Source organism: Diabrotica virgifera, chromosome 8 (genome assembly GCF_917563875.1).
Source record: "Diabrotica virgifera virgifera chromosome 8, PGI_DIABVI_V3a".
NCBI lineage: Eukaryota > Metazoa > Arthropoda > Insecta > Coleoptera > Chrysomelidae > Diabrotica > Diabrotica virgifera.
In genome coordinates, this window is record NC_065450.1 from 161,070,430 (window position 1) to 161,094,962 (window position 24,533).

Below are 24,533 nucleotides of genomic sequence, written 5' to 3' on the forward strand. Positions count from 1 at the left end.
TATCAGATGATTCCATATAAGTTTGAGTGTGTATTTCTACCTTCGCTAATAATTTCAATAATATTTTTATCATAATTAGATTGCCAAAGTTGTTTATCTACAAGTGTCGTTGGATGCCAATGACTTATTTAGATCCGTGTGGTGAACAAATATAAAAACGGACCAATATCATTAGAACTAAATCCATTAGATGTATTAAATTTCTCACATTTTCAAATATTTTTATTTTACCAGAATTAACAAACAAATACCAATTTAAGAATGATGATGCAAAGCATTTGTATGTCTAATTATATCGTCATCATTCTTATACTTAAGAACTTAATGGATCCTTCCCGGAAATTCCATTTTTCCTCAGGAAATACCGGGTCACGGTGTTTAAAAATGAGTATTACAAGCTAATAATGCTACCTTTTTTCATGACGAAAATTTTGTTTATTTACGTACACATTTAAATTCATTATGTAGGTGTGTCTAAAGGAAACGATGACTAAAGGAGACTAAAAGGACTCTACAATATGCAGTCACGTTCCGTCTATTTGTCTAGGAAAAATTCCAACGAAAGTTAATTCCGTGTACTCAAAATATGAGTAAATAAAAACTTAAAACAGCTTATGTTTCATTTCGGTTTAGAGATGATCCACCATCCCCATACGTCCATTTCTGTCCCTCCAGACCTCTTCAGTGGGGTCTGGTCTACCCACTTCTTTTCTCTTTTCTCTGGCTACTTTAGTTTTACTAACATTTTGAATACTAGGAAGGAAAAATTTTTTAAGCATATTTTAGATGCTCACATGTCTACTACACACACCCACACTTATATGAAATCACCATGTATTTCAAAATAATATTTAATTATTGTGAAAAAAGTTCTTATGGTCGTGAAGAATAAAGGTTTTTATTGAAAATAAACAATTCGATAAGACAATCAGATAATACAGCTCGGTACGGTATAGAGTATTTGCTGGAGTTGCAAATTGAACGAAAATAAATAAACTAACTTTTGCGTCCAAAGACAAAAATATGCATCATGTGGGGTTACAGAACTTACAACGGGGAAAGATTATTGGTCTTGTGAAGCAAGTAATGTTCTCAGAGGGACATAGCTGCAGAGATAGGCGTAACAGAAAGAGTTTTGTCCAAAACCTATGCTAGGTAGCGGGAGCTAGGAAAGCTTAAAAATAAAGCAAGGGAAAGTCTCCAAAAAGTAAAACCGGCTCGCCACTATCGTTTAATTATCCAACCAGCTGAAAGACACCTAACCATTTCTCACCAGCAGCTCCAAAGGCAAGCTGTTGGAAGCTATAGGTGTAACTTTTTCAGTTGAAACGATAAGAAGAAGAGGTCGTGCCAAGAAGTATACAGCAGGAGACAGTTATAAGTTCCCCAGTTATCCAGGCAGCACAAGCTTGTTCGCCTAAATTTGTGTCTTCACCACCAAAACTGGAACACTGTGAATTGAAAAAATATGCTATTTTCAGAAAAAGTCAGGATTTGTGTAAAATCAGATGACGCACGAAATCGTTAACTTAGAGGAGGTCGAGGAAGACAAGCAAGAACGAAAACTGTAAGATCTGTTCACAAATATACAAGGCGAAGTATAAAGTTTTGCAGAGGAATTGTGATCCGTAAAATAACTCCTTTAATTTTCATCCAAATAACTGCTCATGGGTATGTTGATAACTTGTAGTGAGGCTCTAGAGAGGTGCAACAGAAAAAAGTTTAATTTTCATGCATGATAATGGACCTCCACATACCATTAGAGTGACTAGAGACGTCATTGAAGCAGAAGGTATCCCTTGTTTGGAGTGGCCTGCTTGCTCACTCGAGCTTCACCCTATAGAGTATTTATAAGATATGCTTTAAAAAAAAATTAGAGCTCGCCGGGAAAATCCACAAAACACCCCACGGCTAGTACAAGCTGCTCTTAAAGAACGAAGCAACCTACTACAATAAAATGTCGATAATTTGATTAGGAGCATGCAGACGCAAACTGAAGCTTGCATACGGACTACAGGTGATAACATGGACTACCAAAAAAAACAAAAAAAAAATAAAAGCGACTTAAACATTATTGGTTTTACATAGAAATTTTTTATGCTATTGACTTTAAAACAACTAGTCCCAATTTGTTGTTTAAATACTTTATTGTTTTATTTAATTGTTATGTATTTGTTATTAAATTGCTTTAAGGCCCATCCTTGAATAATGTAACTGTAAAATATCTCTATTTCAAAAATTTCTTTCAATACAAAACAAAATCTATTCATGAAGTAATACTCTTTACGTCAATCTGATGTTTCCTCAACCCCAGTTCAAAAATTCTATTATACAATACACCCCCTGGAGTGAAAGGTTCGGACCTACACAATGAAAGGATTAACGTGATTATGATTGTAAATTTTTAAATAAAACAAATTTAACAAAATGATGTACATATAGCCGATATATTTTGAGATCATTCATCCTACTTTAGTATTTGCATATAGGTATATAAGTGTGTATTTATCGTACTGTAAAAATCCATACGCTAAATAAATAAACAAAAACAAAATAAAAAAGAAATAAGATTGTTTCAATAGTATTAGGGAAATACTTTGTATACTGTATTGATAAGTGATATACGTGTATAGTTTGAGCAATCGATTTTATCACCCTTTTTGTGTATGGGAATGATAACACTCTCTCTACAGGAGGTTGTCAAATACTCTTTTTTCCAAATTTGGCAAATCAGCTCTTGAAAGGCATGTACCAAAATGTCTTCTCAATTTTTCAAACATTTTGAATATAGTGTCGGTTCTTGGCTTTGTGATTTTTAAATTTATGGATTGCTCTAGAGACTGTAGGTTCTTTCACTATGGGTTCTGCCGTAGAATACACACATTCCTTTCAGGTGACATGCACCCAAAATTATGTCTATGATTATAATTAATAAAATTAATTTCAAATCTCTTCCTACATGACTACTGAGTGAACTGAGTAGGTTAGCAATTATGTTGCCAGTCCCAAACCGGATAAAGAGAGGAGAGGGAAGTAATTACCTTGAAAAAAAAGCAAGGTTCAGCTGACTTCGGTTGATAGTATATGTAAAAGCCACTGTCTACGGTTACAGATGAAGAATATGTCAATATCCAAAAAACAGGTAAATACAAATAGGTCACAATGGTTAGAGGAGCAGATGAACATATTCAAAAATAAAGGTGGAATGTCTAGGGGAATAAAACCGTGAGGATAAATTACATGGCCCTTCAGGTTAGGGGTTGAGGAGAATCGGTGATCCACCACTCAAAAAAATTAATAGTACTTACACATAAGCCCAAACCAAGGGACGGAACAAGGTACCGAATAAATAGAATAAATCGGCAATGAAAATGGATAATGAATTTAGAAGCATGGAATATACAGAATTGCAACATTAGCAGAAGAACAATAAGGTTATAGGTCGGGAAGATCATGAACAGATGCTATATTTATAATGAGGAAAGTTCAAAAGAAATCATTAGAATACAACAAACCGGATATTTATGTTTCGTTTAATAAGCCATTTAACACGGTAAAATTAAAGGGCGTTACACATTTGTTATACTGAATAGAGGTACTTCTAGGAATAATTAAAACGATCGAAAACATCAACCAGAACAACACAATAAAAGTAAAAGTAGAAGATGAACTAACTGGCCCAATTGAAGCTGGCAATCGGATAAGACAGGCGGATTCACTGAGTCCTTTATTATTCAACCTGATCATAGATGAAATATTAATAAAAAGTAAGAACTAAAAAAGGATACCAAGTGGGAGAAAACCAACATAAGATAATGTGATATGCAGACGATACGGATGCAGATTTACAACGTATACTGCATCTATTTAATATAACCACCAAAAAATTTAACATGTTAATTTCCAAAAAAAAATGAAAAATTCGTGGTTATATCAGACGGAATCCAGATGTAAATTAGAGCTGAAGAGTCAGATAATAGAACAAGTGGGAGATAAAGTGAATGGAGTAAATAGTGCCGCAAGTTGCCTGAATGACTCAATGTGGAGAAATAAAAATTACGGAAAAGAAATGAAAGGCAGAATTTACAAAACAGTCGTCAGACCAGTAATGACATATGCGGCAGAAGCACGACCTAAGACAGAGAAGACATAAAGATTGCTCAAAACAGAGGAGATGAAAACCCTTCGAAAAATCGATGGTAAGAAACTATGGGACAGAGCTAGAAGTATAGATATACGGCGGAGATGTAAGGTGGAGAACATTAAAAACTAGGTAAGAAGCACAAGAGTAGAATAGAATGACTACGTAAGCCACATAGCAACAAATAGAGTAGTAAGGACGGCGAGAGATGGTTCCCCAATAGGAAGACGATCAGTAGGATGACCACGAAAACGATGGAACCACAACTTACTGGAGGCACATTAAAAAACAGACAGTCATGTTTATACAAAAAAAGAAGAAGAAGACAAGCAAGAATATACAGTGAGTCAATAACAAACATGGACTGGGAGTAAAAGACATGGAAAATCTAAAATTGAATATATAGTTCTCACGGAAACAAAAAAATGGTAAAAAGGTGCAAGCAGAGGAGTTTCAATTCTTATAAAAAAAATTTATATAACTTGAAAATTATATAAAAATTGAAAAAAATAGGGGGTTTATTTGGCTAATAATGAATTTATGCGTTACTTTATGGACGCACATACCTAATTATATTTATATGATAAGAATTTGAGTAGTATCACGATCAGTCAGATCGATAAAATAAAATAATATAACATAGAATTATGTGTAATGTTTCTGTAGATGGTGTTTTCAAATAAAAATTATAATAAAAATCTTGGAATTTTATCAAAAGTCTATCTATTTACAAGATAGGTACCCCCTACTGAGAGGGTCTCTGTACCTGTCGACTTGCGGACTGCTCGATATCGACAACAAGGATAGCCTGTGATCACTGAGCGAGATAAATTTTAGCAGAACTTTGAGATTTTTTAAAAAGTTTAAACAAAATAGGTGCTTTGTGTTACACTTTATGTTAAAAACAAAAACAGATTCGGAAAGTGGGAAAAATTCTCTAGTGACGTATTTGTATTTAAATTTTTTTACGTTAATTTTAAACAAAAAAAAATAAAAAACACACATTGTTTAAACAATTTAAAAATTTAATAACAAATAGAGCACTAGAACTTTTTAATTCCTTTCATATAAAAAAAGAATTATTTCAATATATGCCATAGTTTTAGCGTTATTTTATTTAAACTTTTACATTGAAATTTAGATATGCCCAGAATCGCGAGGAACGGCCTTAAAATAAATATTGTTTGACTTCGTGTGTTCGTTTTTTTAAATCCGCACAAAATAATAAGAAATATCAAATGCTTCCATATAAGTTTGGGTGTGTGTATTTATCAGTCTGTTTGCCTTGCAAATTGTAGAAATCTCAGATTAAGGGTTATTACCAACAATATGTTTTCGGACCTATAGAGCTCTATAGTACTTCTGTCCTTTAGATTTCGGTTTGTTTAAAAAGAATTTAATTTTTATTTGTTGTTTGGAATTTGTATTTTATTTTATAGTCTATTATTGAACATACAATAAAAATTGTATGTTCATTCTTACAAAGTGTTTTTTATTAGAAAGCCCAAATTTATTATATTGTTGTAAAATAGTACCGGCACATTTGTCTAAATTTAAATACGCACCCATCACATCTGCAGATATACAAAGAACTTTTTCTACGTATAAATAATATGTTATGTGTAAATAATAAATGTTTGCCAGATTCATTCTACGCCATGTGCTCTCTACGACAATAAGATGAATACTGTCGTAAAGTGTGAAAGTCCGATGAGCACGATAAACGGTCGTCCGACCATTTGTCGTGACGACTAAAGTAGTAAACTATGAAATAGGCCTTACGCCCGGTTTCATAATCAACTTAAAGTGAACGTTAACTAAAGTTCACTTTAACGTTGACATTACCCATATGAATTGCATGGATAAAGCTACCAACTTAAAATGTAAAGTCCACTTTGATTATGAAACCGAGCGTTAGTGTATAAAAAAAATATTATTATGAGAGGCTTTTTGCAAAAAGTAGATATTAAACAAAACCTTTTCTTACCACAGATGTTGCAAGCGTATATCAGTAGCCACAGATAATACTCCATTTGTGGAAATCCTCGAGCAAAGCCACGTTCCGCCAATTAAAAGAAGATTATTTCAAAAACACTCATCGCTGACATTTGTGTCGCAGCGTTGAAAACTTTTATTTTTAATGAGTTCAGCGACATGTGTCGGAGATACGGACGCCATTTACAATACCCTGGTTAGATGAGGCGGAATATCAGGAGCTGCCTAATTATGTTGACAGGTTGAAAAGGCGGTTTCTCACTGAGCGGCAGCTAATTCAAGAGGACCTGAAAAATAAACATACTACGTCAAATGAACGTGGAAACTACCGTCTACCTTTCTGGTGTAATTAGGTTTGACAAAAGACGAGCTGTGTTTAGATTAGTGAGTATTAAGGTATATTAAATTTAGTTTTCCAGTTTAAAACGTATAAAATAAAGAACACATAAACTAATATATAAATATGTAATATATACAGGGTGTAACAAAAATACAGGTCATAAATTTAATCACATATTCTGGGACCAAATATAGTTCGATTGAACCTAACTTACCTTAGTACAAATGTGCACATAAATAAGTTACAGCCCTTTGACGTTACAAAATGAAAATTGAGTTTTTCCAGTATATCTAAAACTAATAGAGATTTTTTATTGAAAATGGACATGTGGCATTCTTATGGCAGTAGCATTTTAAGAAAAAATTATAGTGAAATTTGGACAAACCATAAAAATTTTATGGGGGTTTAGTTCTTTTAGACCCCCCTTTTGTGTACGTTCCAATTAAATTATTGTTGTAGTACGATTGTTTTTAAGACTTTTTTACCTCTTATTACGTTTTCCAAATTCAGTTTTTAGCGAGATATTTTGAATATTTTTCAAATACACCACATATTTGTATATGGTTAAGTACGATTATGGAGACTTGGTAATAATATGAAAATTTATTAACCATTTACATTTTTAGGTATATTTTGAACTATATTAAAAAAAGCCACATCTCGATAAATGCCTTCTCGAAAAAAATACAAAGAAGCAAAATAGTTTTAAAAACACTGTGTTTAACTAATAGTACCGCAGTAATATTTTAATTGAAACGTACACAAACATTTGGAGGGTTTAAAAGAACAAAACCCCCATAAAATTTTTATGTTAACATATTAAAAAATAAGCCTTATCGAAAAAATACTTAGAGACAGAAAAATTTTAAGAATATTGAGTTTAACTAATGCTACCACAATAATAATTTAATTCAGAAGTACACAAAAGTTTGGGGGGGTTTAAAGGAACAAAACCCCCATAAAATTTTTATGGGATGCACAAATTTCACTATAATTTTTCTTTAAAATTTTCTTGCCATAAGAATGCCACATCTCCATTTTCAATAAAAAATCTCCAATAATTTTCGATATATTCGAAAAAATCAATTTTCATTTTGTAACTTTAAAGGAATGTAACTGTTTTTATGTACATATTTGTCCTAAGGTAAGTTAGGTTCATTCGAACTATTTTTGGTCCCAGAATATGTAGTTTAATTTATCACCTGTATTTTTGTTACACCCTGCATATTATGAACATTTTTATATAAGATTTCAGATATCTCTTATCCACATTATCCCTAATTTTCGAATCAGCGAACCTATTCTAAACAAACTTTTATTTTCTAGTAGTCTTCACAAAACATACATAATGAACACATTAATTAGTGGTATTACATTAGTTCCGAACCGTTCTCTTTGCCATTGTTTTCGAATCCTATTCATATTTCATGAACCGAGTTGATTTAATGCTAGTGTGTGGCCCAAAGTTGTGTTCAAAGCTCGGTCTTTGTTAATCATTATATTTTCAAAGTCGATAATAAGTTCTGATGCTATTGTTTTAATATTAATACAGCTTAGTGGGTAACAAATTATTCTGTATAAATATTGTTTCTTTAGTGGCTGTTATCAAAGCGGTAGAATTTGATTTTTAGTACAGACAGTGAGGGTATTTGGCTTCGAAATCCATCCTACTGCATGGATTTTAATGAAATTTTGGAAATAGTTTCTACTTATTTTCTTATTCAAAGTCTAACTATGCCCATGTGCGCTTTTATCTTGGGGGTAGTTCCCACCCCTTCTCGGGGGCGGAAAATTTTTTGGTCAAAATAACCACGGATTTGTCTAGGGAACCTAATTTTAAGCAAAAACTCTTCTATATTTTTTTTGGAATTATTGAATTATGTGTGGTTGAAAATTTGCCATTTTCATTGAAAACTCTCACCCCTTTCCGGACGGTTTTTGTTTTCGAATACCTTAACAATAATTATGCATCTAAGGAAAAAATAAATAAAATATTTTTATAGCTTATGAAAAACTGAACACACTCGTTTCTTCATAAATCTTTTAGTTATAATACAAAAAGAGATATGGTAGGTGAAAATAGATTTATTTTTGGTGCATGCTCAAATCAGTGTGATCAACTAAATTAACAGAAAAATTTTCGATTTTAGGAGTATAATTCTTTTGTGGTGGTTGAAAATACCTTTAAAATGGGTACTGATAAAAATGTCGATTGCATTAAAACTAAGCGAAATATTGTTCAAAATAATTGACGACTAAGGTATTTTAAGGAAGCATGAGAAATATATTTAACCCCTCGACCACCAGAATTTAAATGCATCGTTTTCCTTTTACCATACCTTTTATTATAGTGTAATTTCTATGGTCAAGTGGTGCGTTAATTTTGATGCTTAGTGTATTTACTTGTGAAATTTATGTAATTTACTATTCTAATTGGGAAATAAGCCACAATTTAACTTAAAAAATGATTTTATTGACGTTTTGACGTCCACTTGGGACGTCGTTATTAAAATACAAAATATTAATAAATTAAACAAAAATTTTGTTGCCCAGTAAAAAAATTCTTCTAATAATAATTTAATTCAATCTGACTCATTCATATCGGCAATTCAGATGTGTATTATATATTTTAATGTAGAAGACTTTAAAATGGTATTTCCAATATTTATGAGTTGCGTTTCTGGGACGGCTTTATTGATATATTGATATCGATAGTTCATTCGATTACATGAAATCAAATTTGACTCAAGAAAATTGATCTGTCTTTAAAAAGACAACCACATGCATTGGTGACAGTAAAATTCTCGTGTTAGTGGTTCCATAATAAAATACGAGGAAAACAAAAAAAAAAGGAAAAAAGCTCATGATACTATCCCGACCTGCTAAGTATTTGGTCTTACATTCAATTTACTCTTAAAATTAACACCAAATTCTGATTTTATATGTATGTTATTTTAAATTATAAATAATATTAATGATACATGGATATAAAAGTAATATTAAATATGAATTGTGTACTATGCTCGATATGTTAATGACTTACTAATCGCGTATTTTCTTTCTATTGACTTCCTCTTTTAGTATGGGTAACCTAAAACTACTGCATTCTACCGAGGAATTTGCGACAAAATTGGTTTCATTATTGGCTCTATTTATCCTAAATATTCTATTTGTTTATAAGCCAAAAAAATGTTTATAACTTTAAAACATACCCGTGTTGAGCTGGCCCCCCCCACTTGCAAAAATTAAAAAACAAATAGCCCTGATTTATGAGCTATTTATGAGCTCTCATATTCCGCAAACTAAAAATTTTGAGCTCGTTCCACTGAGCAGGAATTTAATACCCTAGTGGGGGGGGCTGAGTCAGCCCCCCCACTACTTAAAAATAGGAATATTGAATCGGTTTTTGCGGCAGAATTACGAGCTATTTATGAGCTCTTGAAATTATATAGTTTCGATTTTTGAGCTCATCCCCTTCACCCCCAAACAACCCTTTAATTGATTTAACTTAAGAGAAAGATGCTGAGAAAACTTAAAATATATCGTATTGCGGATATAATTCCTATAGCTTATATACTCTAAGAATAAACTATTAAATCAAGGGCATTTCGATTATTGAGCTACAACCCCTTCGCAAGAAAACCACCCTATCTTCCCGGCTTAAGAGAAAGTTGTACTTAAAATGCGTTAAACTAATTATTTGGCGACTACATATCAGTTAATAATTTATAAGCTTCCAAATTACGCGCATTTAGATCAGTAAATTGCAATTTATTTTGTATAGTGCAGTCACTGAAGGTAAAAATCAACGATTACCTTCAAGTTCGGTGAACCTTCATCGATTTTCACGAAAATTGGTCAGTGGTTAGAGGATACGTCAAGAAACAAAGGTGACATGGTACCACCTTGCGCCTTTACCCTGAGGGTGGATACCTCCCCTTCTCGGGGGTGAAAATTATTTTATAAAAAATAGCTGCACAAATCAATAAAAGAACAAATTAAAAGCAAAATTTATTATATAAAGTTAATAAAATAAGTCAATACTTTTTAAGTTATTAAAGATCAAAGATTTTAATTATTTGTGAAAAAAATGCATGTTTTGAAGAGGTTTTTTGTAAATCACTGAAAAACTGTAAGTTTTTACAAAAAAGTTAATAGTAGTATAATTCGTATAGCTTATATTCTAAAAACAAACTCTTAAATCACGCACCTTTCGATTATATAGCTACAACCCCTTCGCAAGAAAACGACCCCATTTTCCCGGCTTAAGAGAGAGTTGTTCTTAAAATAATTTAAATTGATTATTTGGCGACTACATATCGTTTAATAATTTATTAGCTTGCAAAATATACGCATCTCAATTATTGAATTGCCATTCTCTTTCTATAGTGCAGTCACTGAAGGTAAAAATCAACTGTTACCTTCGATTTCGGTAAAGCTCCGTGTATTTTCACGAATTGACAATAACAACGTGGGGTTTTAGCCTGGGGTATATGTCACCCCTTCTCGGGAGTGAAAATTACTTTATTAAAAATAACCCCACAAATCGAGAGAGGGACAAATTGTAAGCAAAATTTGTTATATAATGTGATTAAAATAAATCAATACTTTTTGAGTTATTAAAGATCAAATATTTTAATTTTTGGAAAGAAAATGCATGCTTTAGAGCGATTTTTCATAAATGACTCAAAAACTGTAAGTTTTTACAAAAAAGTTTTCATCACTAAAATTGAAGCTAATAAAAAATATAATAAATTGCTTACTTGAAAAACCTTTAATATTAATTTAAAGTAAGTTATTGGTAATTAAATGTATATTTTTTTCCGCGACTGTTCAAATCTAAGGGTTCAAGCTTAAATAACGGGAAAAAGATGCATTTTATAACACTTAGGTAATAAATACTTGTCAAAGTACTTAGAAATACCCATCAAAAATAAGATCCAGAAAAAGTTGATAGTATCAAAATCCGCTCACCAATTTTCGTGAAAATGAATGGAGATTTACCGAAATCGAAGGTCATAGTTGATTTTTACCTTCAGTGACTGCACTATAGAAAGAAAATGGCAATTCAATAATTGAGATGCGTATATTTTGCGAGCTCATAAATTATTAAACAATATATAGTCGACAAATAATTAATTTAAATTATTTTAAGTACAACCCTCTCTTAAGCCGGGAATATGGGATGGTTTTCTTGCGAAGGGGTTGTAGTTCAATAATCGAAAGGCGCGTGATTTTAGAGTTTATTCTTAGAATATAAGCTATACGAATTAAACTACTATTAACTTTTTTGTAAAAACTTACAGTTTCTCAGTGATTTACAAAAAACCTCTTCAAAACATGCATTTTTTTCACAAATAATTAAAATCTTTGATCTTTAATAACTTAAAAAGTATTGACTTATTTTATTAACTTTATATAATAAATTTTGCTTTTAATTTATTCTTTTATTGATTTGTGCAGTTATTTTTTATAAAATAATTTTCACCCCCGAGAAGGGGCGGTATCCACCCTCAGGATAAAGGCGCAAGGTGGTACCATGTCACCTTTGTTTCTTGACGTATCCTCTAACCACTGACCAATTTTCGTGAAAATCGATGAAGGTTCACCGAAATTGAAGGTAATCTTTGATTTTTACCTTCAGTGACTGCACTATACAAAATAAATTGCAATTTACTGATCTAAATGCGCGTAATTTGGAAGCTTATAAATTATTAAATGATATGTAGTCGCCAAATAATTAGTTTAACGCATTTTAAGTACAACTTTTTTTAAGCCGGGAAGATAGGGTGGTTTTCTTGCGAAGGGGTTGTAGCTCAATAATCGAAATGCCCTTAATTTAATAGTTTATTCTTAGAGTATATAAGCTATAGAAATTATATCCGCAATACGATATATTTTAAGTTTTCTCAGCATCTTTCTCTTAAGTTAAATCAATTAAAGGGTTGTTTGGGGGTGAAGGGGATGAGCTCAAAAATCGAAACTATATAATTTCAAGAGCTCATAAATAGCTCGTAATTCTGCCGCAAAAACCGATTCAATATTCCTATTTTTAAGTAGTGGGGGGGACTGACTCAGCCCCCCCCCACTAGGGTATTAAATTCCTGCTCGGTGGAACGAGCTCAAAATTTTTAGTTTGCGGAATATGAGAGCTCATAAATAGCTCATAAATCAGGGCTAATTGTTTTTTAATTTTTGCAAGTGGGGGGGGGCCAGCTCAACACGGGTTTAAAACATTCTTGAGGCCGCTCAATTAGTCCAATTTCAATTCGGTAAAGTATGTTAGAGAGGTAGAGTGTTTTTTATACGAAAATAAATGGTTAATTTATGTCATTTGTCAATATTGTCAATTTAATTGTTGCTAAACTACTCGTTAACTTTTCACCGTCTTCTGGAAATCTAATCTACACCAAAAAATATTTTGTGTCCAAGTTATTTAATTATTTTTAAATAATTACTTACCTAAAAGTTTAGTTCAAAATTAAAGATTTTGTTGGGAAAATCCGCATTTTCCTAGGAAAATGTTCGTCGTGTTATTTGGGTGTTTTTGGTGTAAAGTTAGAATCTTCAGAGTTATAGAGCAATTTTTGAAAAAAAAAAACACTAATTGGGGGCGCCATTTCGTTTATAAAAAAATAGCACAATATCTGCGGACTTTGCGTACCTATATTATTAAAATATACAATCATAAGATTCGATTCCAGCAATAAAAACTTTTTCCATAAATGGCCTATTCTCCGATAATCTGGTCAGACTATAAAGGCAGATATTAATTGGCACTTTGGTGTTGACCGTTTTCTCTATATTTGTTTTCTTTATATTTTATATAAACAGTTTCCTTTTATTCTATATTTTTTATTTTTAAAATGAAAATTTGGCATTTACAGTAAAAAATAGCTTTTTTCTACGGCCGTGCTAAAGGAGCCACTTTCACGCACGCATTTCGTTTCCGAAAGTTGCACTTTTCCGCACGGCGTGCGTAAAAGTAAATTTTCCCGCACAGCGTGCGGAAAAGTAAAATACCTTGTAATGTGGCATTATAATATATTATAATGCATGCAATAAATTAATATTTAGATATTATTTACTAATTTATTTCAAATTTATCTTATTGTGTTCATGTTTTAATGAAATTAGCGCGATTATTTTTTGATGATTTTAACTTCCAATCGTATAGTAAGATATTTGATCACGTGTTTAATTCGGTCCAATCAGATTAAAATTATACTGAGAATTACCTACGGTAGAAAATTACCGATAGAATTTTTTTAAGTAGATTGTTTCTGTTTAATGGCAACCAGTTTCCTAGTTTTGACAACTGTCACATTTAAGAAAATATCCATAATATACGTATTAAAAAATAATCTTACGAATATCACACGACAGTAAGAATAAATAAGAAAATAATGCTTCATTTTTACTCAAATTTGTTGTCATTGGGCAATAGCCACTCGAGCCCTGCGCACTCTCGTGTCTATTGCCAGACAACAAATTTTCAAAAAACTGTCGCATTATTTTCAATTTATTCTCACTCTCTTTTGATATTATACCCGATAATTCGATGAAATAAAATTATTTTGACATAATATTTAAAAGTCAGGTCAGGACAATTAGAATGGTTTTGGATCGTCGTCATGTAAACCAATATCGTCGTCGTGGTTACCCATTATATTGAAAGTTTGGTTTTGACAACCTTGCTAAAGAATTAATTTGTGTATTTTCAATTCTAAATAAAAATTAATATAACTCTATTTGTGTGGTTTTTTCCAAACGTACGTCCCTAGAAAAAATATTGTTCCTAACTCATGCGGAAAGTGTCTTCCCTGCACTCGACTGCTTGCCCGAACTACGCTATCGATTAGTTAGGAAAAGAACTATTTCCTAACTTACTTTTATACTTACTTTATACTTACTTTTTTAAACTTACTTTTATATTATATATATTATATAATATAAAAGTATTAAAGTAGTTGCGAATTATACTTTTTTTTCAAATATTATTTATTACCACAATGCTTTTACATTTTCGCATACCGTATAATTCCCAGTATGTTTGTACAATGTTTTTATAAAAGAAAATTGTTCGGCCAAAGTTGGGGCACTTATTCGTTTAAATAGCAAAAACAAAACCGCTGTGCTGAAAAGGCCTGTTAGATGTTAGAGCTTAGCTAAATAATTTCGTGCTACCTATTCTCTCGAGCTAAGAGACCTTAAACACACTTTGTGCTGCAAACTGTAAAACTGAATACTAAATTTAACTTGGCTAGAACACAAAGAACAGTGGAAAACGTGAAATACAAATTAACCTTTATTATACTTTAATGGCATAATTAAGATATTTTTAAGGATTAACAATAGTAATTATATGTGGACAAAACAGAGAAAGTATATTAGGTCTATAAAGTAAGGCATTTTTTAAAATACCGTGTGTCCACTTATATTTTCCCCCATTTTAACTGCCTATAACTTCTATATGGCGAAAGATAGAAATATGCGGTTTTCGATGAAATGTTTTATTTTAGTAAAAGTTTTGTCTGAATGAATTAAATTTTTTATATCGCTTTTAAATACCAAAAGAAAAATGGCGGATTTTTGAAAAAAACGTTGTTGACTTTTTTTAATGGAACACTCAGTATATTTTTTTGTAAATTAAAAGAAATGTCATTCACCTATCCAGCGATATAAAGTTTTTTTCAAAATCGGTTGTCAAATCACTGAGTAATTAATTTTTAAAATGAGCGGTGCAACGTGGATATCACATACCTAAATAACATAACATATGTGATTTCCACATTGCATCTTTCATTTTAAAAATTATTTGCTCAGTCATTTGACAACCGATTTTAAAAAAATTAATATCGCTCGATAGGTAAATGACCGTTTTTTCAAGCTACAAAAAAATGTACTGGGTGTTTCAATAAAAAAAGTCAACAACGTTATTTTTCAAAAATCCGCCATTTTTTATTTAAAAGTGACATAAAAAATTGTCATTTACCTAGAAACTTGAAAAAACGGTCATTTCCCTATCCAACGATATAAATTGTTTTAAGATCAGTGATCAAATGACAGCAATTAATTTTTAAAATAAGAGATGCAATGTGGAAATCACATAACATAATATCAATTTGCTTAGTTATGTTATTTAGGTATGTGATATCCACGTTGCACCTCTCATTTTAAAAATTAATTACTCAGTGATTTGACAACCGATTTTAAAAAACTTTATACCGCTAGATAGGTGAATGAGCTTTCTTTCAATTTACAAAAAAATATACTGGGTGTTCCATTAAAAAAAAGTCAACAACGTTTCTTTCAAAAATCCGCCATTTTTCTTTTCGTATTTGAAAGCGATATAAAAAATTCAGTCCATTCAGACAAAACTTTTACTAAAATAAAACATTTCATCGAAAACCGCATATTTCTATCTTGAGCCGTTTAGAAGTTATAGGCAGTTAAATTTGGGGAAAATATAAGTGGACACCCGGTATTTGGATGTAAAAGCGGGAGTTAGTGGATAAGGAGCAGAAGTCGGAAAAACGGAGACAATTTGTCCCAAAAAACGAGGTATATGATAAAGGCAACACTGAAGAAAGCCTGGCAATGACAATGGCCACGAGTAAAATAAAAAAAAATGAGAAAGTACAAAATACATAGGCAGATCAAGTAAGAAAAATAAGCAAATCATTTCGAAAATTGGAGCGTGGAACATTAAGAGCATATATGGTAAAGAACTAAAACTAGTAGATGAGTTTGAGGGATCAGAATTAAGTACACTATGGTTTGTTTTTGCAAAAGATATAGTATTGATAACAAAAACAAAAAGAGAACTGCAGTTTTTAACCTTTTTGAAAGAAGAGATAAGCAGTACGGTCTGACAATTAACGAACATAAAACAAAATTTATGGAAATGGGAGATACACTAGATGAAGAACAGGTTTTGAAAATTAGAATAGATAACGAAGAAAAATAATATTGTTTTGTAAAGAGGAACATCCAGAAATTGGAAAAAGAATTTCAAGGGGAAGATGAGCAGCTGGAGCATTAAGCAAACTTTTAAAAAATAATCTTATCTCAAGAGCAGCAAAATTGCAGTTATATAGTATGGTGATATAACCTACAGTACTCTATAGTAGTGAGTATTGGGTTCTGAATAAGAGAGAACAAAATGCATTGAAAACATAGGAAGAGAGCGTGCTGAAGAAGATTTTCGGTGATGTGAAAGTGGGAGAGAACGAATGGAGAAGACGGACAAATGCGGAAGTTCAACAACTGTTTGGGAAGCCAGTAATCAGCCGTAGTATGGTTAAAACTGGTAGACTTAGCTGGCTGGGACATGTGGAAAGGATGTCAGCGGACCGATGGGCGAATGAGGGAAGAAAAAGTGGGTGACCGCGAAAGAAGTGGCTGGGAGCAGCCAAAGAGAATCTAAAAATAGCAGGCGTTGTAAATTGTAAGACAGCTGCTCTGGACAGAATAAAGTGGAGAAAGACAGTTGAAAAATTTCAAGCCATGGGCCCTTGAGGCATGCAGTGCTGTTATATATATGGTTTGACTTAAAACCGGGAGGAATAAACTAAAAAGACAGATTCACACCCAAGAAAGTCACAAAAAAATCACTAAATATATCTTCTGTTTTGGTTGATTAGACCATACATGTTACATTATACTAATGCGTCGCTAAAGACGTGTAACGCAGAAAACACAAAAAATTTACTATAAAACTTATCCTATGAAATGCCAGTAGTGTAACAATTTAATAAATTTCATTAGAGTCAAAATTTCATAACAGTGGAGTAAACTTTCCTGAGATTGAACCAATTAAAAGAAGCATTACGGGGCGGTAAATTTAAGTTACTCCTCTTGGTTTAAAAACAGACCCTTAAGAATTTACTTAAGTATTAGACACACCACTAAACTTAGCATGTTGGCGGACAGAACGTCTATAGACGTCTAATTTACATTGTTGTAACGTGACACGACGTGAATTGACGACATTTTTAAAATAACGAGTTGTGACAACAAATCAGTGTCACAAAATGCCACATTACACCTACAGATGCATAATATATTATGTTCATGTTCACCGTCCACATGTTTACAAAAATGTTAAAACTCATTGTTTTCCTAATAGTCTAGGCGCCAAATAGAGGTCACCGTGTCCTTTTCAATTCTGATGGACAAACTCAATGGTTTCGTATGGATTTTGGCTGCTGATTACGAATTTCCAGGATAAACAATTTAATTGTTTATAACGCTCTGACTCATAAACTAAACGAGACACAAAAAAATGTTTCAAATAAATATTTGTTCATTATAAAAAAACGAAGAAAAAATTGTTTAATAAACTCAAATGCAATAATTAGAACTCAAGATATGGGAATATTAATGCACAATGCTAATTGGTAATTGCAAAATAAGTATTTTTCGAAGCTTTATCGATCGTAACTCGGCTTCTACGCATGCAAATGCGCCTTAGAAGGTCTTATTTTAAAGTTAATAGGCTAATAGGCTTCCAAACAAAGTTCGTAAATTACTTTGTCTTCATTTGTTTTAAAGTTATACCCGTTTGAAGTTAAATAATTTTTTTTAAAAATTGGACATTAATTGGTTTATAAGGGTTTCAAGCAAATTTGAGCCATAATTAATTAACAATAAAGATAGAAGAACTAAAAAAGAAAAATTTGAGCTTATGAAAATGTTCGTAAGTTTATTTTTAGCCAAGATATTAATATTTTAATGGAGCTCTATGAGAAGCAGTATCGGCTCATGCTCACAGTGTAAAGGTTTACGTGCTAACTTCTCCATGCAAATTATAATTTCTATGTATATATACGGTACCTTCATTTTTCATTTTTAAAGATCCTAATACAATTTTATATAATTCTTATATTAAATAATCATACTGTACCTAGTATAACCTTTCATTATACATATTTACTTTGTCTTTTATTTTTTGAAGTAAATGAGAAAAAAACATTAAAAACTAATATTTCAGAAATATAACTAAAAATTCAGCTGATATTAGTTATTAAGAATAGGTAAGGCCTCCTGATCAAAATAATGTAACACGAGAGCAGTCGGTCGGTGTCTTTACCGCGATATTAGTTGACTGTGAGCCAATCTTGCACCTCATAGCGCGCCATTAAATATCGATATCTTGGCCAAAAATAAACTTACGACCATTTTCATAAGCTCAAATTGTTCCTTTTGAGTTTTCCTATCATCGTGCTTAATTAAATTATAAATGTTTAATGGCTCAAATTTGCTTGAAATCCTTATAAACAAATTAATGTACAATTTTTTTAAGCAAATTATAAATTTAAACGGGTATAACTTTAAAACAAATGAAGACAAAATAATTTAACAAACTATGTTTAACCCATTTAGCGCCAAAGGTGCGAAAACGCACCATTTTTTTGTAGAATTTTTTTTTTGACAATTCGTTAATTTTTTTTAAATCTTTGTATTTTTTAAGCAACCAGAAGATCTAAGTGTAACTAAATTTAATTTTGTTTAATTTCCAAACACATGTTTTCATCACAAAAATATTTTCTAAATGTCCGACATTTTCAATCCTTCGACACAACTTTATTTTTTCTGTAGTAATTTTATTGGCATAATACTTTTGTGGTCAAATAAATTAAAACATTATTTTCTTAACCTGTTTGTACATCAATTGTTATAAAAATAAAAAAAAAAATAAAATTTCTGAGACATCAAATCTCGTGTTTGAAAATAATGGTTCGATAACGAACAGTTGGCGGAAGTCGACTTATAATCCTGTCTGATCAGGAATTTCAAGGTGAGGCACAGGCAGTAATTTCTTGGGATATTTTTATGTGTAAAATGTGTAAAAGCACGTATCCACTATGCTTGCGCTCTGAGCTCCTGCAACTGTTCCACATAGTGGATACGTTTGCCGCTCCCGGACTGTGCAATTGTGCGCATTCTGCCTCGGCGTTCCAATCTGTGGTAGTTTATATGTAAGGGGGCGCATACCCTATCGATTGGAGCAGTTGCAGGGAGCGCAAGAGGTTCGTGAACATAGTCGATGGTTGGCGCTCTCGGACCGTGCAACAGTGTGCGCTCCGCCTCAACGGTCCAATAGGTGGCTGTTTATATGTAGAGAAGCGGATCTCGGCTTGATGGGAGCAGTTGCAGGGAGCGCGGAGCGCAAGAGGTTTGTGAACATAGTGGATGGTTGGCGCTCCCGGACCGTGCAACAGTGCCCGCACCGACCCGGCGGTCCAATAGGTGGCGGTTAATATGTAGAGGAGCGCATGCCGTATCGATGGGACCAGTTGCAGGGAGCGCGGAGCGCAAGAGGTTTGTAAACATAATGAATGGTTGGCGCTCCCGGACCGTGCAACAGTGCGCGCTCTGTCTCGGCGTTCCAATTGGTGTTGGTTTATATGTAGAGGAGCGCATACCATATCGATTGAAACAGTTGCAGGGAGTGCGGAGCGCAAGATGTTCGTGATCATAGTGGCGTTCCCGGATCGTACAACAGTGCGCGCTCCGCTTTGGTGGTCCAGGCCCATTTACACTCTAAATGTTTTGAGACTTTTCACAAAAAAGAAAATTGTGTATTTCAATGTTTATAGCTCAGTTCCGCCAAAGGTTCGAAAACGAACCATTTTGTTGTTGTGACACCTGCCATTATCAAAGTGTAAAACAATTTTTTTACGATTGTTTAAATTTATTTTACTCTAGTTAATCAAATATATTACATATTATTGCATTATTTCTTTGCTTGGCGGTTAATGGGTTAAAAACCTATTAAAATTAAGCTTTAAATGAGACATTAGTCCTCATTTTTGATACGTAGAAGCCGAGCTACGATCGATAAAGCTTCAAAAAATACTTATTTTGCAATTTTAAATTAGCGTTGTCCACTAATTTTACAATATCTTGAGTTTTAATTTTTGGATTTGAGTTTAGTAAACGTTTTTTTTTTTCTTTTTTATTAAGGAACAAATTTTATTTTAACCATTTTTTTTGTATCTCTTTTAGTTGATGAGCCAGAGCCTTATAAACAATTAAATTTTTTATAACATTTTTTTGACCACCCGGATCGAAATCCACCCTCGAAATTCATAATCAGCAGCCCAAAATCCATAAGAAAGCCTTGAGTTTGTCCATCAGAATTAAAAAGAACACGGTGGTCCCTCTGGTGCCTTGACTATAAACTTTAAGCGCTAAAAAAAATTCAGCAATTCCCCTATTCTTCCTTTAAAAATACATAATAGTGTCACAACACTTGCTTATATATTTGACGCACTGTCCGTCAACGTGTTAATAACCAAAGTGAAAACAAACAAAACTAAAAAAAAAATCTTCAGTAACATCGTTGTCAGCCGATGTCCGTCTCGCATTTTTAAAATTTTCTAAAATGTCGTTAAAAAGACGGCACAAAAAAGGCATTATATGCAAACAACTTTTAAGCAGAATGGATTAAATTGGATTAACTTCAAATAATTGTCAAAGTAGACAAAAACTGTCTAATCTTAGAAATGAAGAAGTAGAATAACGCAATATGCATCACATTAGGACGATTGAAGCATTTTTGACGATTTTATTTTTCCATTTCTCTGGTATTATGTCGTATTGAAAAATTTAATCCGGTGCGAAATTTCTAAGCAACCTGAATATACGCAATATGAACGAGTTTAATAAAACACCACTGCAGAGTCGCCTATGATAGAGAATATTTTTAATTTGCACTGTCATTAAAGTCACAGCAAATTTGATCAAGCGGCGTTGTTTGGCTTTATTAACATTGCCCACATACTGTCCTAGTTCACCCTTTGCTTTATTTACGAGTGTTCAGGGATGCTTGTGATGACACCATGAATGACAAATTATTTTTGTGTTATGGTGTAGGAGAGACCATAAATGATTTCGAAAAAAATTCGATGTCCACCAGAGATTTTATTTTCAACTTTTTGGGGTTGATAGGGAGACAAAATCCAATTTTAACTTTTGCTCAGTGACGTGCCATTTAAATTATTTATAAAGGAAATTTACAAGGTCTCCTGCTCATTGAGTTCATTCTATTATTTAAAAAGGCTGGCGTTGTGTTACATAGGCTTTAAAAATACATACATACATTTAAAATTTCATGGAAAGATCCCTAGACTTGTATAAAATTAAAGTATACGGCGCATATTTTGTTTGTTTCTTATGCGTAAAAAATATTTCTTTATAACAATAATTGAATCGGTTATTTCGAAAACAACATGATATTTAGGGTAAAATGACTTTTCGACGCCATGATGATTTCAAGATTGAAATCAATCATTTCGCGCAAAACAACGTAAGTTACTGTTTAAAATACTATATGACAGATCGGTGCTTTTAGATCAGTTCGAAAACAACGTTTAGACCAGGGCTAATCTGTGAAAAAACGTCTATTATTGGATGTGAGAGGTGGCATTCGGATTTTTGCAAATAAAGTTAGGTGACAACTTCAATAATAATGACTTATGCTCCTTCTCAAATACGCCCGGAACACTAATAAAAAAATTAAAATATTTAAAAATTTCAAAAAACATCGATTGTTTTGTACATTTTTGCTTATAACTTTAAAACGATTCGTTTTGGAACAAAGTCGTACAAAAATAAAATAAAGATAATTCAATTTTGTATGATATACGACTGGTTAAAAATGTCTTAATGTATTACCCTTTCTGCAATATATCAATAAATAAAAAATAAGGGGGCAAAATAAGCCTGTTGTTATTCAATGTTTTTTAACCACTTTGATGGCACTAACAACCTTAGTAATTCGCTCAGAAAATTCTTATAACATACTTAAACCGTCTACCAAATTTTATTCAAATCGACTTAATAGATTTTGCATAATAAATTTGCAATATAATTTTTTTTAAAGTTCAAATATTTTAAAAACTTTTTGAACAAAAAGCAGACCATTAAGGATTTGGCTAAATTTTTTACATATAAAGAGGCGCTCTGCCTATCTAATACACTTTATAGAATTAAAGTCGGATTATTTAAGCTGCCTTAGCAATATTTTAAAATTAAAAACAATTTTTTGGCTTATAAACAAATAGTTTTGTTTACCAATAAAACAATTAATTTTTCTACGGCCGTGCTAAAACAGCCACTTTCTAGCACGCATTTCGTTTCCGAAAGTTGCACTTTCCCGCACGGCGTGCGGGAAAGTAAAATACCTTGTAATATGGCATTATAATATATTATAATACATGCAATAAACTAATATTTAGATATTATTTACTAATTTATTTCAAATTTAGCTTATTGTGTTCGTGTTTTAATGAAATTAGCGCGATATTCGATGAAATAAAATTATTTGACATAATATTTAAAAGTCAGATCAGTAGAGAATTTCAGTGGTTTTAAATCGTCGTCATGGAAACCAATATCTTCGTCGTGGTAACCCATTATATTGAAAGTTGGGTTTTGACAACCTTGCCAAAGAATTAATTTGTGTATTTTCACTCCTAAATAAAAATTGATATAACTTAATTTTTTGTGGCTTTTTTCCAAACGTACGGCTCTTCTCGACTGCTTGCTGCTACTCGACTGCTTGCCCGAACTCCGTTATCGCGTCGTTCGGGTCAACGGCAATCTCGTGCGTGAAAGTATCACTTTCCACACTAGTTAGGAAAATAACTATTTTAGCAATGCAAATAATCAAAACCGGTATAATTTGACTTAAACTTTCAAATTCTGTATTGAAATGTAAGAATTGCTATTTTATTTTTTAATCAAAAGTTATTCGGGTTGAAAAATTGCAATTTTTCGATTTTTTGAAAGTTCAACCGCGTTTTTCCCGAAAACTATGCATCCGACGAAAAAACTTGTAAAAACATTTTTGCTTAGAATTGCCCAAAAATACAAGAAAATGTTTTAATTTTGCGAAAAATCGCTATTATGTAATTCCTCAAGTTCTTTTTTTATAACAATCTTATCGACATCCGGATTAACTGTTACAAAAAAATTCGTGTTCTATGGGTCAAAATACATAAGAAACTTGGGTTAGTCTATCTAAATAAATTAGGCCGTTGCACCCCCCTGACGGCAGCACTAATTTGTTTATAAGCCAAAAAATTGTTTATAGCATTAAAATTGCTAAGGCTGCTTAAATAATCCGATTTTAATTCTGTAAGATGTATTAGATAGGTAGAGCGTCTGTATATATCTGAAAAAAATTAGCAAACTTTTAAATGGTCTACTTTTTGTTCAGAAAGCTTTTAAAAAATTTGAAGTTTTTTAAAAAAATTTAGACTGCAAAATTATTATGCAAAATCTATTACATAAGTCGATTTTAATGAAATTTGGTGGACGGGTTAAGTATGTTATAAGAATTTTTTAAGCGAATTACTAAGATTTTAAGTACAACCAAAGTGGTTGAAGAATATTGAAAAAACCGGCTTATTTTGCCCCCTTATTTTATATGTATTGCTATTTTGCAGAGAGGGTAATAATTTAAGACAGTTTTGAAACGTATATCATACAAAATTTAATTATCTTTATTATATTTTTTACGCCTTTGTTCCAAAATTAATACTTGTAAAGTTATAAGCAAAGAAAGTAGAAAAAATTCGATGTTTTTCGAAATTTTTAAATATTTAAATTTATTTTTTTAAATGTTCTCGGCATATTTGAGAAGGAGCATAAGTCAATTATTATTGAAGTTGTGACCTAACTTTATCTCCAACAATCCGAATGTCACCTCTCATATCCACCTCAAAACAGATCCGCCCTTGTCTACATATTTATGAGTTTATGAGTTTAAACATATTATGAAATGTTTAGTTTTTGGACAATGTAAAATAAGTACATACATACCTATCTACATAATATATGTATCTAATTCTCTATGTATTTTGACTGTTTCTTGCTGAAAATAAAGAACGTTTAAGTGAAATTAAAAACTATGGTTCATTTCGAAAACAACAAAGTCCACGAAATTAAAAATTTAATATCAAAAAAACTAAGTAACATTAATTAGTAAGTCTTTTTGTTGTATACACTACACATACATAATATACCTATCTATGTTTCTCTGTA

General features: G+C 31.9%; 1 protein-coding gene across 2 annotated transcripts in view; it reads right to left on the reverse strand.

Moving 5' to 3' along the window:
* The window catches only part of LOC126890528 (uncharacterized), a 512,073-nt gene that overhangs the window by 376,668 nt on the left and 110,872 nt on the right, over positions 1-24,533 (reverse strand). For both annotated transcript variants that reach the window (XM_050659532.1, XM_050659531.1), the window contains exon 2: positions 6,129-6,423. In XM_050659532.1, coding sequence (XP_050515489.1) covers positions 6,129-6,174 — 46 coding nt within the window. In that variant the 5' untranslated portion in view covers positions 6,175-6,423. The remainder of the gene's footprint in view (positions 1-6,128; positions 6,424-24,533) is intronic.